This window comes from Rattus rattus, chromosome 9 (assembly GCF_011064425.1).
Source record: "Rattus rattus isolate New Zealand chromosome 9, Rrattus_CSIRO_v1, whole genome shotgun sequence".
Taxonomy (NCBI): Eukaryota; Metazoa; Chordata; class Mammalia; order Rodentia; family Muridae; genus Rattus; species Rattus rattus.
The window spans coordinates 36,401,718-36,419,275 of record NC_046162.1 but is presented as its reverse complement, the minus strand read 5'-3'; the positions used below and the strand labels follow the sequence as shown (position 1 = coordinate 36,419,275).

At 45.8% G+C, this 17,558-nt stretch overlaps 1 protein-coding gene across 1 annotated transcript in view; it reads left to right on the top strand.

Moving 5' to 3' along the window:
* Window positions 1–17,165, top strand: part of LOC116910616 (solute carrier family 22 member 4) — a 95,732-nt gene extending 78,567 nt beyond the window's left edge. The window contains exon 8 of the mRNA XM_032914564.1: window positions 16,890–17,165. Coding sequence (XP_032770455.1) covers window positions 16,890–17,098 — 209 coding nt within the window. The 3' untranslated portion in view covers window positions 17,099–17,165. The remainder of the gene's footprint in view (window positions 1–16,889) is intronic.
* The last annotated feature ends 393 nt before the right edge of the window (window positions 17,166–17,558 follow it).

The following is a 17,558-nucleotide window of genomic DNA, read 5'->3' as shown; positions in this document are numbered from 1 at the left end:
GAACTGCCGATTTGAAGCCTGTCATGGAGTCGGCCTATCTCATAAGAACCTGACTTCCATCCCCAGCAACATATAAAAGTCAGTGCTGGGAAGGCAGAGAGAGGAGGATCCCTAGGGCTTGCTGGTCAGCCAGTCCAGCTAAACTCTGCAAACTCCAGGTTCATGGAGAGACCCTGTCTCAAAATGAAAGTGATTGAAATGATTGAGGAAGACATCTGATGATAACCTCTGACCTCCACACTCAAGTGCACACACATCCATGAAACCAGACTTTGGCTTTGCCTTTGGGAATCCTTCCCTCTCTCTTCATGACTGTGTTAGTCTAGTTTCTCTTGCTGTAATGAAACGCTGGTCAAAATCAACCAGGGAAGAGTTTATTACAGCTCACAGCCCATCTCTGAGGGATGTTGAGGAGGAACCTGGAGTCAGAAACTGACCTGCAGGGCATGGAGGATGCTTGCTAACTACCCCATGGCTTGCTCAGCTTGCTTTTTTATAACCCAGGACCACCTAACCAGGACTGTCACCTCCTCCAGTGAGCTGGTCCCTCCCACATCAGCCTTCAGTCAAGAAGATGGCCCTCTCCCCAAATAGGTCTACAGGTCAGTCTGATGGAGGAAACTCTTCAATTGAGGGTCCTCTTGCCAGGGGACTCTAGTTTCTGTTTAGTTGAGGAAAACTAAGCAGCTTTCTGACTAAACCTCCCCAGACTTTGTTTATACAAAAGCAGCCAGAGCTCCACTCTGCTCCCTTGAGTCAGAACTGCCCTACAGGAGGAAAAGGCCTGCAGGACTTGCCCTGGATTTCTAATACTTCCCATTTCCCCATGCTGCAGACAGAAAACACCTTCTGCAGGAGAGATGTGAGCTGCTGTTTCCTTAACACCACCCCTGGGGCTGTCGTGCTTTCCCTCGAGCTCCCCAGCAAACACTGAAATCTCCTGCATAGTGTATAGACAGAGGCCTCATCCTGCAGGACACATGCAAGGTACAGAAACAGAAAGCAAGTGACTCAGTCGTTACATGGTTCATTTGGGTTCTCACTCCAGATTTACGACTGCTCTCTCTGGGCTCTGTAATAAAATCTTTTACATTTGTTCTCTCTCTCTCTCTGTGTCTCTGTCTCTGTCTCTGTCTCTGTCTCTCTCTCTCTCTCTCTCTCTCTCTCTCACACACACACACACACACACACACACACACACACACATACATACATATATGCTCATAGCCACTCACAAAAGGAGAAACACACACAGAGAAAGAGAGAGAGCTAACTGTATTTGTCCTGTCTTTCCTAACAGCAAGAGTTTAAAATGCTTGTAGCTGTCAGGAACTGATGTTGAACAGAGCTTAAAGCATTTGGGCACACTTTATGGTAGTTTCAGCCAGGGCAAAATTTGTTCCAGTGGGTTAACTACAGCGAACTGTGGGACTCAGTGTTAGAAGCCCTCAACAAATACTGCAGTGCATTCTTAGTGTCCTGTGTGCAGATGACAGGTACTTAAAACTGTCTTGCCTTCATGATGATGCCACAAGCCAAGTGCAGCCCCTGCTACTCAAGTACTTGTCCTTGTGGAGCAGGCACCATGCCCCCGGGGGAGGGGGTGGTTCTGAGACAGGAAAGACCCAAAATGTGACACAGCTAGGGTCCACACTCCCAGGTCAGCCTGGAGGATCTGGGAAGCCTTAGATGCTTCCGATCTAGCACCCCAGGGTCCCGATAGTGCTTTGGCCACCTAAGTCCTTATTGATGGCCCCATTCATACATTCTTTTATATGCTCTTTTTTTTAAAAGATTTATTATTTATTTATTCATTTATTTATTCATTTATTATATATAAGTACACTGTAGCTGTCTTCAGACACACAAGAAGAGGGCACCAAATCTCATTACAGATGGTTGTGAGACACCATGTGGTTGCTGGGATTTGAACTCAGGACCTCTGCAAGAGCAGTCAGTGCTTTTAACTGCTGAGCCATCTCTCCAGCCCTTATACACTCTTTTCATAGAGTAGATTTTTCTCAAGACTCTTTACTAAGAGATTGTTGATTCTGCAACAGTAGTGTGCCAAGTGATATCTTATTTTGTCACGTTATTGTTGTACAGGACTGAAGTGGAAACTTCTACTTCTTTGGAAAAATAGTTGTATCAAATGATGTCTTGCTGGAGCACACAGGTGAAAGGATGTATTGCTATAGCAAACACATAAAAGGACACTTGATGAAGGAGAATAAATATGACCCCACAGTCTGTGGGAGACAAGCACTGAGCCTTGCTATTCATCCCTAAAGACATACAGGTATTGGTTTGCCTTGAGCTCAATTTGTGATGATGCTGCCATTGGAACTCTCCCAAGAACTGCTCCTGGGGCTCCTGGGGTTTCTGCAGCAGTTTGCTGCTTCCACAGCCTCGCCTCAGGCCAATTGGTGAGCCTGGCGGCTTCTTCAGAATTGAACTATAGCTGCCTGGTGTGTTTGCTGTAAGGACTGGAATGTAGCTGCTGGTTCGTGCCTGGTGTCTGCCTAGAGGACTGGTCTGCAGCTGCTGAGTCGTGTTTGGTGTTTGCTACAGGACTCAACTGCTGCCAAAGAAGATCGAGCTCTCCCCCAGAGAACTGTTGCTGAACAGGTCCACTTCTCCCCTATCCTAATAACTTTTCTCTTCTTCAACCTCTGCTGGGTGGTGGGCTAGAGGGGAAGTTGAACCCTTATTGAAAGTAGGTTGCAGAAAATGTGTGCCTACACTGGACTGTGATCCAAACCACACCTTTTTGAGGTGTTCCTATGCTTGGTTACAAAAGGCCCATCCTATCTGGGTTGTAGATGTTCCTATCCCCTCACAGAAGTCCATGGGAGGTGGTGGAGCTCCTGAGAATCCACCTACTCCCGGCCACCTGTCCTATGCAACTCATCCCTACTTGCATATGGCCTCAGAGAGGACTCGAGTTTATAGATCAGAAAGACATGGAGAATGGGGAGAAGCTTTCATCCATAGTGTGTAAAGACTTTCCAGTCTGACTCTTGTGTGGGGAAGAGAGCACCCACCCTCCAGTAAGTAAGCCCTTCTTTATCTATGCTCTAAAAGTCCAATAAATTCATGGTTTCCCAAGGAGAACTGCGGCAGAACTGTACCTAAGTTTGTCTTTAGTACCTTGGGTGGAGGGATAGACTTGATAGTGTTTTTTTATTATGTTTCCCCTGGGGAAGGAGTTTAGCAACAATTGTTGATTATAGGTCTTTCCCATGCTGACTTAGTTGCTAGTTTGTAACGAGATCAAAGGCAGTCAATTGTTCTTAGTTTTGGTCTCAGGTCTTCCCACCTTCCCCGCCACTTCCATTCTGGCAATTTGTCTGTTGATGATCTTGAGACTCAGGTGTAGATGATTAGGCCAGTTGTGAAGAGTGGTTGCTTTTGCCTCTTCCTTTTGTTTTCCTTTCTCTCTCGTGGTGGCCTCTCCTGCCTCTGTAATTCTACGGCATGAAAGGGAGAGTGGACACCTCATCTTGTCCCGTTTCTTAAGAGCACAGTTTCTTGGTTAAGATGTTAGCTGTGGAGTTGTAGAAGGTGGCCTTTATCCAGCAAAAGAAACCCCTTTCTTTAGGCCCTGGAAGCCCACTGAAAACAGTCAAAAAACAAAAACAGCTTCCTTCTTCAGTGTCCTTCTATGTGGGCTGCCACCAGGAGGCATGGCCCGGATTTAATGTGTCTTCCCTCTTCAAATAATCCAATCAAGAAAATGTCTTATAGCTCTTGGCTTTCAGTTGATTCTAGATGCAGTCCTATTGGCAACCAAGATTGGCAATCATGTGTAGCAAGTCTCCTAACTGCTAAATCATTGGTCATTTATGTAACAATTTTATAACTTTTAAAATGACAGTTGTAGTTCTCATTTCCTCCTTTTCTGTATAGACCCTTTAAAATTTTAAATTAATTCTGTATGTATACTGGGGGTGCACTCATATGAATTAGCACACACATGAAAGACACAGGACAGCTTACAGAAGATGATTTTTGCATTCTACCATAGGAGTCCCTGGGGTTAAACTCAGGTTGCCAGGCTTGGCAGCAAGCTCCTGTACCCTCTAAGCCATCTCACCAGCCCATCATCATCATCATCGTCATCGTCGTCGTCGTTGTTATCATCATCATCATCATCATCATCATCATCATCATCATCATCACTGCACTGGGAGCTGCCTTAGGGTTTCTATTGCTGTGATAAACACCATCCAAAAGCAAGTTAGGAAAAAGGGGGTATTTTTGGCTTTCACTTCCATATCCCTGTTCATCATCACTGAAGGAAGTCAGAACAGGAACTCAAACAAAGCAGAAATCTGCGACCAGGGAGGGGCGCTCCTTACTGACTTGCTCTCTGTGGCTTCTTCAGCCTGCTTTATTATAGAACCCAGGACCACCTGCCTAGAAGTGGCCACAGGCAACATGGGAGGGGCCCTTCACGTCAAACACTAATTAAAGAGTAAAAACCTGCCTACAGCCCCATCCTATTAAGGCGATTTTCTCAATTGAGGCCCTGTTGCTGTAAAATTATTTTAAAAAAAAAAAAAAAAAAAAAAAAAAAGGCTGTTTTTACCCTCCACTAGATCCGGCACCATAGTGCCCCAAGATATCTGGTAGACATCTTCATCTCAGTCAGCAAAGCCTCTCACCTGCTCTGCTCCATCCCATATCACACTGCCGATGGCTTCTCTCTGAGCCTGGCAGCAATCTCTTTACCCATCTAGTTCCCAAGGCAGGTTGCTACCATGCCAGAAATATCCATCCCAATTCCGTGGAGGCCCAGTGTCTCCAGCTACCACATACTTTCTTGAATTCAACTAAATCACCACATGAAAGAACACACAACACAATAACCTCTGATCTAATTGATAAGATACAATTGCCCACCTAGACATACAAAGCCCTGTACACATCCATCCCTTAAAAATATTCATAACAACCTCTAAATGTACACAGAATTTTAACATCCGTCTCCCTGTTCTCTTGGCTGCTTCTCTCTCTCCTCAGTTCCAGTCTCCTCCTCACTAAAACTTTTCTCCCGCCCATCCTTCCTCCTTGCCAATGACAGGTCTCGTTCTGTCTTGTACCTGCCTTCACCTGTGTAATGACATCATCCTACAAGGCCCCTTTCTCTGCAGTGACTCTAATTTGTGTTGAGTTGACATAAAATTAGCCAGTGCAGGAATTAAGCTCAGAACCTCATGCATGCTGAGAAAATTCTCTCCAGCCACTGGTAACACGTGCCTTTGATCCCACCCAGCACTAGGGAGGCAGAGGCAGGTGGATCTCTGAGTTTGAGGACAGCCTGGTCTACAGAGCTAGGTCCAAGACTTTCAGGGCTACACAGAGAAACCTTGTCTCAAGAAACCAGAGGTGAGGGTACACTGTAGCCTGACTCACACATGGTATTTTAATGCCTGAGAGAAAGGACAGTTGCCCAGTGATCTTAAAGTCCTCCTGGGGTGGTGGTCCACACATTCTCAGGAGCCAGGAGCTTCAGACAGGGGATCCTGGGGAGAGACAACAGGGAAATGAAGTCCTTGATCTAGGCTATGAAGGCAGAAGGTTGGTGGCCTACAGAGGGAGAAGCCAGAGCAGTCCAGTTAGGAGCAATGACAGATGTGCCAGGCAGTTGGTCCTCAGATAACTTTTACGTTACATGTTTCTTTGTTTCCTGTGTGTGTGTTTGCTCACAGGTACATGCAGAATGTGTGTAACCATGAGCACAGGAGTGTGGGCATGTGCAGGCCAGAGGGAACCACCAGGCATATTTCACAATTGTTCCTCAAACTGTTTTTTACGTCGGTGGAGGAAGGGTGCATGGGTGTGAAGAACAAAGAACTTGTGAAAGTTCATTTTCTCCTTCCACCATGCTGGGTTCTGGGAATCAACTCAGATTATTAAGCTTGGCACTGAGCCAACCAGCTAGCATTCACCTTACTTTTTGGCACGAGCTCTTACATTACACTTGGAGCTCTCGGGCTAACTTACCCCAGAGGGCCTCCTGTCTCTGTCCCACCAGCACTGGGGTTTCAGGCGTGTTCCATAGTGCCCAGCTCTGTTAGGCGGGTCCTGGGCATTTGAGCTCACTTCCTCATCTTTGTACGGCAAGCACTTTATCCACAGGCTCAGCCACCCAGCCGCAGCCACAGCCCCCCCACGCCCCACAGCTCTGGCACTGCCTTCCCCAGCCCTCCCTCCTCCCCACGTGACCACGGCCTCACATGCAGGGTAGAGAAGAAGAGGGCCAGGTCAAGGGTAGTTTGGAGCTTAGGTGTGTCTACAGACACAGGGCTCCCTGTCTACCTGGCCCACCCTTCTCATTCCAGTGGGCTCAGAGGGAAACTGATAACATTAGGTTCTGGGATAACACTTGTGTTAAGATCTGAGGTCTGAAGGCCTAAGACTGTCACTGATCTGTCCCAGGACAGATGGAGTCCCAGGCAGCTCCTAGGAGGACTTGGTGGAAGGACAGACATAGTAGACATAGTGACTGCTGGTTTTCCTGCAGCACAGCAGCGCCCCTGGTGTTTCAGGAATAAAAAATAGCTACTTTCCAGGTTTTTTTTTTTTTTTTTTTTTTTTTTTTTTTGGTGGGGGTGGTGTAGGGTGGAGTGGGGAAATGAGGTCCTCAAAGCCACATTTGAACCCAGCAGATTTTCACTTGAGAGGTTCTGCCTGTCCCTGCACTTTTATCCTCCCCGCTCTGGGTAAGAATGCTTGGAATGGTAAATGTTCAATCTTGGGAATTAACCTTTTCATTGATTCTAGAACCTGAATGTTTTCCCAAAGCAGTACAGAAACGAGCCTTCTGAGCTGCCCCAGAGCTGGCTGACAGCTCTGGGAAACTCCAGAGGCAGCTGGTTTCCGAGTGTCATGTCTCAGAGTTCAAGGACAGGGGGTGTCCTGACAGCTGGGAGAGCCACTGTTGTCTCATGGGCCAGTGAGTGTTCACATCCAGATGAGAGTTGTGGACAAGCCTCCCACAGCCTGACTCCATACAGTGTCTTAAAAGAGCCACTTCCTGTCTCCTGGGCAAGACAGTCTCCATGTCTCACACTGGCCTCTTCCTCTGAAAGTACAGCATTGTCAGAAGGTAGCTGTGTTAGTTCCTTCCCATTGCTGTGCTAAAACACCACGACCAAGGCAACTTATAAAAAGAAAGATGTCAGGGTTGGGGATTTAGCTCAGTGGTAGAGCTCTTGCCTAGAGAGCGAGGCCCTGGGTTGGGTCCCCAGCTCCAAAAAAAAAAAAAAAAAAAAAAAAAAAAAAAAAAAGAAAGATGTCATTGGGCTTTCACGTGAGGGTCCCTTCCAGCATCATTGCAAACAGGGAAGGGAACCTCAAAAAGGCGAAAAGAAAACTCAGTTCAGCTAGACTTAGGGCGACTCAAACTTCAGGAGTCTGGTATGAGGTGGTTTAGTGTAAGCATATTTCAACAAAGTACGATTTGGAAAAGTTTCCAGGCAATAGTCATTCTAATTTCAGGGACACAATAACCCTCCATGTATAACTGCATAGAATTTCCTTTGCAAAGTACATGGGACTATGAAGATGGGTTCTAGAGCTTAAGGGTCTAGGCGTGGTCTCTGACTGAAATAGCACAGAAGTCAGCAGGTTATAAAGTACATGTGACATCTCACCTAAGGATGTGCTCTCCTGACTGGGAGCTAATGGTCTAGGGAGAGATCTAGGATAAACATTCTGGGGCGAGGTCCGGCTCTACAGATAACAAAGGTCACTGGATCTGTAACAACATCCTCTCCCAGGCTTCTAGGTGGAAAACAGGTATTTATTTCCTACACTGAAGAGACACCCCTGGGTGATTAACATTCCTGGTTCTCCGGTGTTTATCTGTGAGCATGAAGACCTCGTGCCCTCTACACTTAGAGCTCCATAGAGTTAGAGTTTGTGATGGTTGACCAAAGGCATGCTGGCAGGGACAGCTCTGGGCTCTCTTCTTTTTTTCTTTTTATTCTTTTTTTTTCGGAGCTGGGGACTGAACCCAGGGCCTCGCGCTTGCTAGGCAAGTGCTCTACCACTGAGCTAAATCCCCAACCCCTTGGGCTCTCTTCTTGATCCATAAGCAAGAGGCAGAGGGTCCACTAGCAATGATGCAAGTCTTTTGGAAGCTCAGTCCCGATGCCCTTTTACACACCTCTAACCCTCTGGACCTTCCCAAACAGTTCCACTGACTGGAGACAATGTATTCAAATATATGAACGTATAGGAGTCACTCTTATTCAAACCATGGCAGCTGGCCTGATTGTCCTGTGACATAAAATGACCTTTATCCAAGCTTTAAAAATCTGAAGCCCCATCCTTCCTGAAGTTGCCAAATCTTGAGTTTCTGTCAACGTTGCCCACCCTGCCCCTCCTTACTCCACCATGGCACACCCTGAAATTGCTACTCGGGGCACAAGCCAATGTCTTCTTTTGTGGTACTTGAATGCTTAATCACCAGGGAGTGGAACTCTCTGGTAGGATTAGAATGACTGGGTGTGGCCATGTTGGAGGAAATGTGTCACTGGGGTTGAACTTTGAGGTCCCAAGAGCCCAGTTCACTTGCCTTCATCCTTAGGATCAGGATGTAGCTCTCAGCTACTGATCCATCACCATTCTTACCACCATGCTCCCTGCCATGAAGATGGGCTAAGCAAACACTCAATTAAATGCTTTTCTTTAAATAAGAGTTACCTTGCTTGTGCTGTCTCTTCCCAGCAATAGAACAGGGATCAGGACACCTTTTCCTAGGGGTAAGGCTCAAACTCCAACTTTCAGGCAATACTGTAACAAATGGATGTTGGGCTCAGGTATAGCTCATTGACAAAACCCTTGCCAGACATTCATGGGTTCAATCCCCAGCATTGGAAAAAAGAGACCCCCATCTCAAAAAGCAGATGTCGAAGAGAGCAGAAATGCTAATACTGCCTGCCCATCGTTTTAAACAGGGACTGAAATCCTGAGCAAGTCGGTTCGCATCCTCTTCTCCACCTTAGGAGTCTGTACATTTTTTGCCATCAGCTACATGGTGCTGCCGCTGTTTGCATACTTCATCCGAGACTGGAGGATGCTGCTGCTGGCACTGACATTGCCTGGGCTGTTCTGTGTCCCCCGGTGGTGGTGAGTACAACGGCCAGCCCTCTGCTGTGTGGCAGGCAGGCCCCTCCAAAGATAAGCTGCTCACTTAGCTGCATCTGCATGTTCTCTGCTGCAGCTTGCCCTGGGGCCTCCAAACTGCCAGCACTTTCTGCATCTCAGCAAGGGGGCAGGTGCACCAGAAAATAGTGCCCTGAGCACATTCGGGCTGTTTTCCTTGTTATCCCCTGGACAGTGTGCTACAACCACTCTTACACCACTTCTGCATTTTACTAGGTGTTAAGAGGCTGGTGGCTGGTAGATCAGGGAAAGAATCCATGCTTGGCATACCCAAGGCGAGTGTCCAGCAAAGGAACATTATACATTACCATGGATATTATAAATAACCCAGAGACAGACTCGGAGACGTAGCTAGATTGCATACAAATCTTATGTGGGGTTGATTGATGATGTTTGTTTCGCAATGCCGGGGTTGGAACCTAGGATTTTGTACAGGAAAGCAAGCGTTCTGCCTTGCAGCTACGCTCAGCAGTGGCTTAGGTCCTGCTGAGTTGACCTGAGCTTGAGCTTGGTCTTGGGCTCCTAGCTCCAGGTGGTCCTCCTGTCTCAGCTCTCCTTTTGAGAATTTCCCATGTTTACTTTGTCATCTTTAAACAAGACAAAAGGAGGTTCCTGGCTCTGCTATTCATCCCCACCTCTTCCACTATTCAACCACAGTACAGGACCATCCCAGCTACCCACAAGCTCCACTTCCCCAAATTCGTTTTGGCTTAATTTTGTTGCATCAAAACCCAGTCTTCTAGAAATGACCTATTTGACTGAACTGCTCAGTTTGTAACTTACATAACTAAGGAAATAAAGTGTTGGATCTTTTTTTTTTTTTCTGTCACCTTGCGGAAGTCTTACCATGGAATAACTGGAGGCTTTGGGAAGAGAAAGGATTCCTTAAAAATGGAAATAAAATACTAGCCACAGCCCCCCTTGTCGGATTTTCCCCTTTTTTACTTTTTCTATTTGAACAAAGCAAAAAGAGATTCCTGGCTCTGTTATTCATTTCTTCTGTCTCTGCGCCTCTCTTTCTCTCTCTCTCTCTCTCTCTCTCTCTCTCTCTCTCTCTCTCTCTCTCTCTCTCTCTCATACATCTTGGTTTTATTTTGTTGTATCAAACTCCAGCCTTCTAGAAATAACTCACTTTGCTGAACTGCTCCGTTCCCACTTACATGATTACGGTAATAAAGGTTTCTTTGGTCACCCTGTGGAATTCACAGTTTAGACATCTTGGTTAGCCTGTGATGGCTACCTGACTAGGAGGACATCTCTCTGCAGCTGTCATACAGCCTGACAAGTGTCCCCTCGGCCTTATCTGAGGGGATGGCTCGGCTGGCCTTCTCCTAGCTCTCCTTGCTTTTACCTCCCATGTTGTTGTGGGTTTACCAGCAGCGACATTTTAGACGGAAGAGTATGTATGGATTGAGGTGGAATTAGTATTCAGCAAAGATAACCTTTTCTGGCTTGGTTAATGTAAACGCATTTTTTAAGTGGATAGTTTTTTTTCCCCCTCCATCCCCAACTAGCTTCTAAATGAATAAGACAGAGGCTATAAGATTTATTTAATTACCTTTACAACTCAGTAACTGGATAGTCATCGATCTATTCTAATCCTCTAAACTGATCTGGCTAGTTCATAGGCAAAATCTCCAAGATACTTGCATTTTAGTATTGGTCTGACTCTCTGGGCTCCAGGTGTGTTCTCCCATGATATCTCTAGGACCTCTTCCTCGTGGTGACTCCTCTCTGTCTCTCTCTCTGTCTCTCTCTCCCTCTCTCTCCCTCGCTCTCCTTCTCTCTCCCTCTCTCTCTCCCCTCTTTCCCTGACTGCCCAGCCCTATCCTTTCTTCTGCCCAGCTGATTGGCTGCTCAGCTTTTGTTGACAAGTCAGAGAACAAATGGAGAGCGATGTTTATACAAATTTGGAACAGGAGATACTTGGAATAAACATGACAATGTCATGTCTGGAATTCAACAAGGTCTGGGGGCACAGAAATCAGCATTGGAATAATGCAAGGATAATCTTTACACAGTACAAACAAACATGCCTTCAGGTTTGGTTTGTTTCTTATTTCACTGGAGTTTGAAAAAAATACTTTATTTATTTATGTATATGGGTGTTTTGTCTGCATGTGTGCCCATGCACCATGTACAATGCAGTATCTGGGACAGCCATTATAGGGTCTCAGGCCTCCTGGCACTGGGGTTATAGACAGTTGTTAGCTACGATGTGCATGCTAGGAACTGAACCCAGGTCTTTCGGAAGAGCTGCTAACACTATTAATCTCTTGGCCCTCAAAAGACAGCTTTGTGGTTTGTGTTTTTGTTTTTCAAGACAGGGTTTTTCTGTGTAGCCCTGGCTGTCCTAGCACTTACTCTGTACCAGGCTGGCCTCAAACTCACACAGACCATTCCCTCTACCTCCCAAGTGCTTAGATTAAAGGCGTGCACCACTACTGATTGGCAAGAGATAGCTTTTAAAGAGCTAGCTATTGTGATGATTTATCCGGCTGAGGATCAGTAAGGAAAGGCAGCCATGTTCCACACAACTCGGTTCCCAACAGAAATCCCTTATCAGTTACTTTACTTGTTGCTGTAACAAAATGCCTGACAAAATCAACTCAAGGAAGGAAGGGTCTGCCCTGGCTCACGGTTTAGGAATACAGTCCATCACTGCAGGAAGCCATGGCAGCAAGAATGTGAGGCTGCTGGTCATGGCGCCTACAATCAGGAAGCAGAGGGCAAAGAGTGCTGGTTCTCAGCTCGCTTTCTCTGTATATTCAGTCCAGCCACACTGGGATGTGTCTCCCTGCCTCAGTTAACTCAATCTGGAAACTGGTTACAAGCTTGCCCAGAGATCGACTCCCAGGTAATTCTAGGTGCTGTCAAGTGGCTGATAATATTGACCAACACAAACACTTAGGCATACAAGAGCAGAGCAGTGCTCTGCAGGGAGAGGAGCCTCTGCCACTATCACGATCCTCACACACCCTTTCTGCAACCTCCTTGCTAAGCTAATGGGTTGACTTGGAAAGAAGTTTGTGACCAGGAATTCTCTTAAGACTCGGGTTATTTTGTGCCTCTACAGAGGAATGACCTTTGTAATCTTTTGTCACGTTGGCCTAAGGTTTTCATACTTACAAAAAAACATACTCAACTTTAGACCTTATGATTCTATCAGAGGCAGGAAGAGATACAGGGGAAGCAATCATGGAGTCCATACGCAGGTTAAGAGGTGTCTGCTGAGGACCCAGAAGGTACCTCTGATTCTCAACCCCAGAATTCAGCAAGGAAGGCCTACTGCAAAGGGCTGACTCATCCTTACTTAAGAGTGTTCTTCTGTCACCCATGGACTAGCTCAAGTGATACTGACAATGGGCACATTGTACCAAGGACAAGGCTGCCCCAGGCAAAGGGCAGCCAGAGGCCAAAACTAGTGAACTGAAGGCTTAAAGAACAGTCTTTCCATCTTCCTATAATATAAAACAATAGAGCTCGTTCCTGAACACCTCAGCCTTGAGGGTAAGACTTGCCAAAGCACCGGCCAGTAGAATGGGGTGGGAAATGGCAGCTGTGTGTTTCCTGCCTGCTAAGAGTGAGGATAGCATTACAGCTGAAGAAACTCTACAGAGACTACAGTGTGCAGCCTCACCAGGCTCCACCAAACAAGCATCTAGTCTTGAGATGTTGCAACAAATATCAAGGCAAGGTGAAAACACAGATCCATGCCTCTAAGGCGGGCAGGCTGAGGATGCAGGTGGTTTAGTGTATTTGTTTTATGCCCCAAGTTCCCATTAAAAGACTAGGCAGTGGTATGTGTTCCCGGACATGGGCAGTAAGAGGAAGGAGGACACACATGGACTGTGGAGAAATCTCTGCAATGCCAAGTTGATCAAATGATTGAAAGCCAAGGCCAGTGATGACCTAAACCCTTCAGAAAGGAAAGAAGGAACCACATGGAGGTAGGGGCCAGCAGCTCAAGGTTATCTTTTACTACGTAGCAGGATTGAGGCTACCCTGGCTTACATGAGGCCCTGGAGAAAGGGGTAGGGGAAGAGAAAAAGGAAAGGAGAAAGAGGGAAGGAAAAAGGGAAGGCAAGAAGGAGAGGGAGAAGAGAGAAGGAAAGGAGGAAGGAAGGAAGGAAGGAAGGAAGGAAGGAAGGAAGGAAGGAAGGAAGGGAAAGAAGACATTTCTAAGCATAACCTGACAAAGAAAACAAGATTGACTCAGGAAAATAGCTAAAAGCATCAGAGAAATACAAATTAGGAGCTGAGGAGATAATTTAGTGAATAATTTAGTGTTGGAAGTACAAAGGCCCTTGTGTCCACAGATCACTATGGAAACCAGGAATGTCAATCACACATAGTTCTCTCCTCAGAGGAGCAGATACCTGTTTTCCATCCAGAAGGCTGCGAGTGGCCCAGTGACCTTTGCTATCTGCAGAGCCAGACCTCACCCAAATACCCCAGAATGTTTATCCCAGACTCTCTCCCCTAGACCTTTATTTAACTTTGTTTTTCAGTCAGTAGGACTCATCCTTAGATGAGATGTCACATGTACTTTATAACCTGCTGACTTCTGTGCTATCTCAGAGACCACACCTGATCCTAGGACCTTATGCTCTAGAACCCATCTTCATGATCACATGTACTTTGAGTTGAGTTTCAGTGGAATTAGGCCTCCTGTGCCCTGGGGATTGTATTACATCAGGAAGCTTCTGTCCAAAGTGTACTGTTTTTAAATGACCTTACAATAAACGGCCTGGGGTCAGACTCTCCAGAAGTTTGAACCGGCATCAACTAAGATAGGCTCACAACTGAATTTCCCTTCTTACCTCTTGTGGTGTATTTCCTTGCCAGCTGTGATGTGTGCAGGGACACGTGTGCGCAAGCACTCGCACACACACACACACACACACACACACACACACACACGTGCAATAATCTGCTTGCCATGCAAACGTGAGAGCCTACATTCTGATCCCCAGCACTCACATATACATAGTAGCACATGTCTATAATCCCACATACCCACGGTAAGAGGGAGGGTAATGACAGGAGAATCCTCAGAAACTCACAGGTCACGCAGGCTGGTATGTGCAATGTCAAATAAGAGACTGTCTCAAGGGGTTGGGGATTTAGCTCAGTGGTAGAGCGCTTGCCTAGCAAGTGCAAGGCCCTGGGTTAGGTCCCCAGCTCGAAAAAAAAAAAAAAAAAAAAAAAAAAAAAAAAAAAGAGAGAGACTGTCTCAAACAAGGCGAGAGATGAGAACCAGCACACAAGGTTGTCCTCTTGTCACATACAGGCACTACCATACGCATGCATTCACACCCATCCACAGATTTAAAATAAAACACAAAACAACAAAAAGAATCCATTATAACTTAAATGTACTAATTACTCTTAAGATGTGTTTTAGCGTTCAAAGAAAGACAGATGTACGTAGCACACTAGAATGGTTGGGGTAGTTACTGACCGGAGAAGCTGTTTGAAGCCACAGAAACATTCCACAGTGGTCCAGTACCTTTGCCTTCCCCCCCCCCCCGACTGCTTGACAACCTTAGGACACAAGTGTCCTGACCAGCCTTTGCCCCTAATAAACAGGTGACAACTGGGACACTAGTATTCTCCCAGAATGAAAAGCACTTTTCTCTAAATCTGATAGTCACAGTTCTTTTAGGGACCACACTGACTTCTTGAGTGTTTGAACAGTAGTTCTGTTCACCACCCACACTTAAGGTCATTCCTTGTAGCTGGGGCCTGGCCTCAAGTACAACTTACAGACTTTCTTGCAGTTTGTTGAGGGATTTGAACGGGGAGGCTGGGGTGACAGTTCTATCTTATACTTGCTTATTTGCCAGCATGAAGGTGAGGGTGACCTCCAGGACTTACGTAAAATGTCCTGCCTGTGGTACCGCACACTTATGGTTCTAGCTCAGGAGAGGCAGAGACAGGAGAACTTCACAGCCTAGCCTCCTTGATGAGATCCAGACTAAAGAGACCCTGTCTCTCAAAAACAGTAGATGGTGCCGAAGGAGGAATGACTCCCCACCCCCCACCCCCACCCCACCCCCCACCCAGACCATCCTCTGGCCTCCACATGCATGCACACACATGGACACACCCACCTGCATGCACACATGCAGGGTGCACACATACACAAAAGCACTTTGAAACTGGAACAAGTTTTTATTTGATCCCATGACAACTTCCTCCCTGTGGTCTTCTCAAAGGCCAACTCATCCTTGCATGTTGTAAAGATGCGATGAAAAGTCATACTGTGCACTAGGAATAGTTTATGTGCTGAGCAGCAATAAAATAAGGTCAGGACATTTACAACATTAAGATGATCTAGGAGAGCCATGGGCACTAATACCAAATCCTGTGGTGAAGGAAGGTTATGAACTGACTTCAATCTTAAGGAAAGGAGAGGACCAACTCTAGCATCTCTTTCTCTCAACACATACAAGCCCTGAAATATATTTGCCCAAATAAATAAATAAGCAAACAAACAAATAAATGTATGGGTGGTGCAGTAGGATTAAACAATAACAAAAAACTCCAAAGCCAAAAGTAACACAAAGGGGGATATATTTTTTTCCTAGTGTGTAACTTTCTTCTATTCTTAAAATACGGGCTGATATAGTATTGATATATTGTAATACACAAATAACATTATTTCTTTTGACTATCTTTAACTTTTTTTAAAAATAAGATTTATTTATTTTATATATCTGAGTACACTGTAGCTGTCTTCAGACACACCAGAAGAGGGCATTGGATTCCACTGCAGATGGTTCTAAGCCACCATGTGGTTGCTGGGAATTGAACTCAGGACCTCTGGAAGAGCAGTCAGTGCTCTTAACCGCTGAGCCATCTTTCCAGCCCCTCTCTTTAACTTTTTAACCCCTGCAGTTCTAAACCCAGGGTCTTACTCTAGCCAAGTACTCTACTATGGAGCCATATCCTCGGCCCTTCGTTCATGTTTATGAAGAAACAAGGTCTTGCTAAGTGGCCCAGTCTAACTTTGACCTCATTATATAGCCTAGGCTAGCCTTGAATCTGTAATTCTCCTGCCTCAGCCAGTGAAATATTAATAGCTAGTATTATTAGTATGCACCAGGAGCTTGGGAATGGCTCACTAATTAAAGCCCATGAAGACAAGAATTGAGATCCCAGAACCCACATAAATGCTGGCAGGAACTATGGTTCATCTGTAATTCTAGCTTTGCATGACTACATACATGCAAAAGTATCCAAACAGCATATACATGTGTACGTGAACGTGCGCTCGCACGCACGTGCGCGCGCACGCGCACACACACACACACACACACACAAATGGAAATTTATTTTTGTAAACAGCATGCACCACTGAGCTGCTAGACCTGTGTTTCTTAATAACAAAAACCAGGAAGGAAAGGACTGCGCTCCCCTCTTTAAAGATTAAGCTTAACGGTATTAACAACTAACGACTTGCCATGAAACTGTTGTAATAAATAAAAGACACATGGACAGAGGTCGCAGGTAAATTAATAATCCAAAATAAGAGTAGCTCAAAGTCCAATGTCCTCCATCTTTGACCAAGCCTAGCAATTAGGACATTTGAAGACAATCTTGTCCCGCAGTACTTTATGTGGGGACCACTACATTGCAGCAAAATAATAAAATCAAGTGTTGATTCTAGGAGTTCCCTGTTTGAAATGATTACAACTCTTTTCCAGATTACAACTTTGTGTCCATTGGCCTGGTGATGCTGGGGAATTTTGGGGTCACCTCTGCCTTCTCCATGCTATATATCTTCACTGCAGAGTTCTACCCAACCCTGGTCAGGATCATGGCTGTGGGCATCACCTCCATGGCCTCGATCCAGCGTGGGCAGCATCATTGCCCCCTATTTCAAGAGATGTGCCTTGTTCTGTTGTTAAATTAGTTTTTCCTGAATTTGTGTGTTTTTTACATATGTGTGTGTGCATTTGTGTTTGTGAATGCAAGTGAACATATGCAAGTGCATGAACAGAAAGTCAGAGGACAGTCTCAGGTGTCAGCCCTTCCCTACCACCTTTTGTTTTTCTTTTTTCTTTTTTTCGGAGCTGGGGACCGAACCCAGGGCCTTGCGCTTGCTAGACAAGCGCTCTACCACTGAGCTAAATCCCCAACCCCCATCCTACCACTTTTTTAAGACAGAACTCTGTTGGTTATCATCTGAGGGTGCCAAGTGAACTGTGTGGAGTGAGAGACTTTCCCTGGGGATATGCAGCACACACACCTACTTACCTCAGAAGGGAAAGCCACAGCAGACAAAAGTAAACAAAGAACAACTTGGTAAGCCTTAACTTTATTGGGGTTGCTAACAGAATATGGATGAGGGGTTACTTACAGGAGGAAGGATG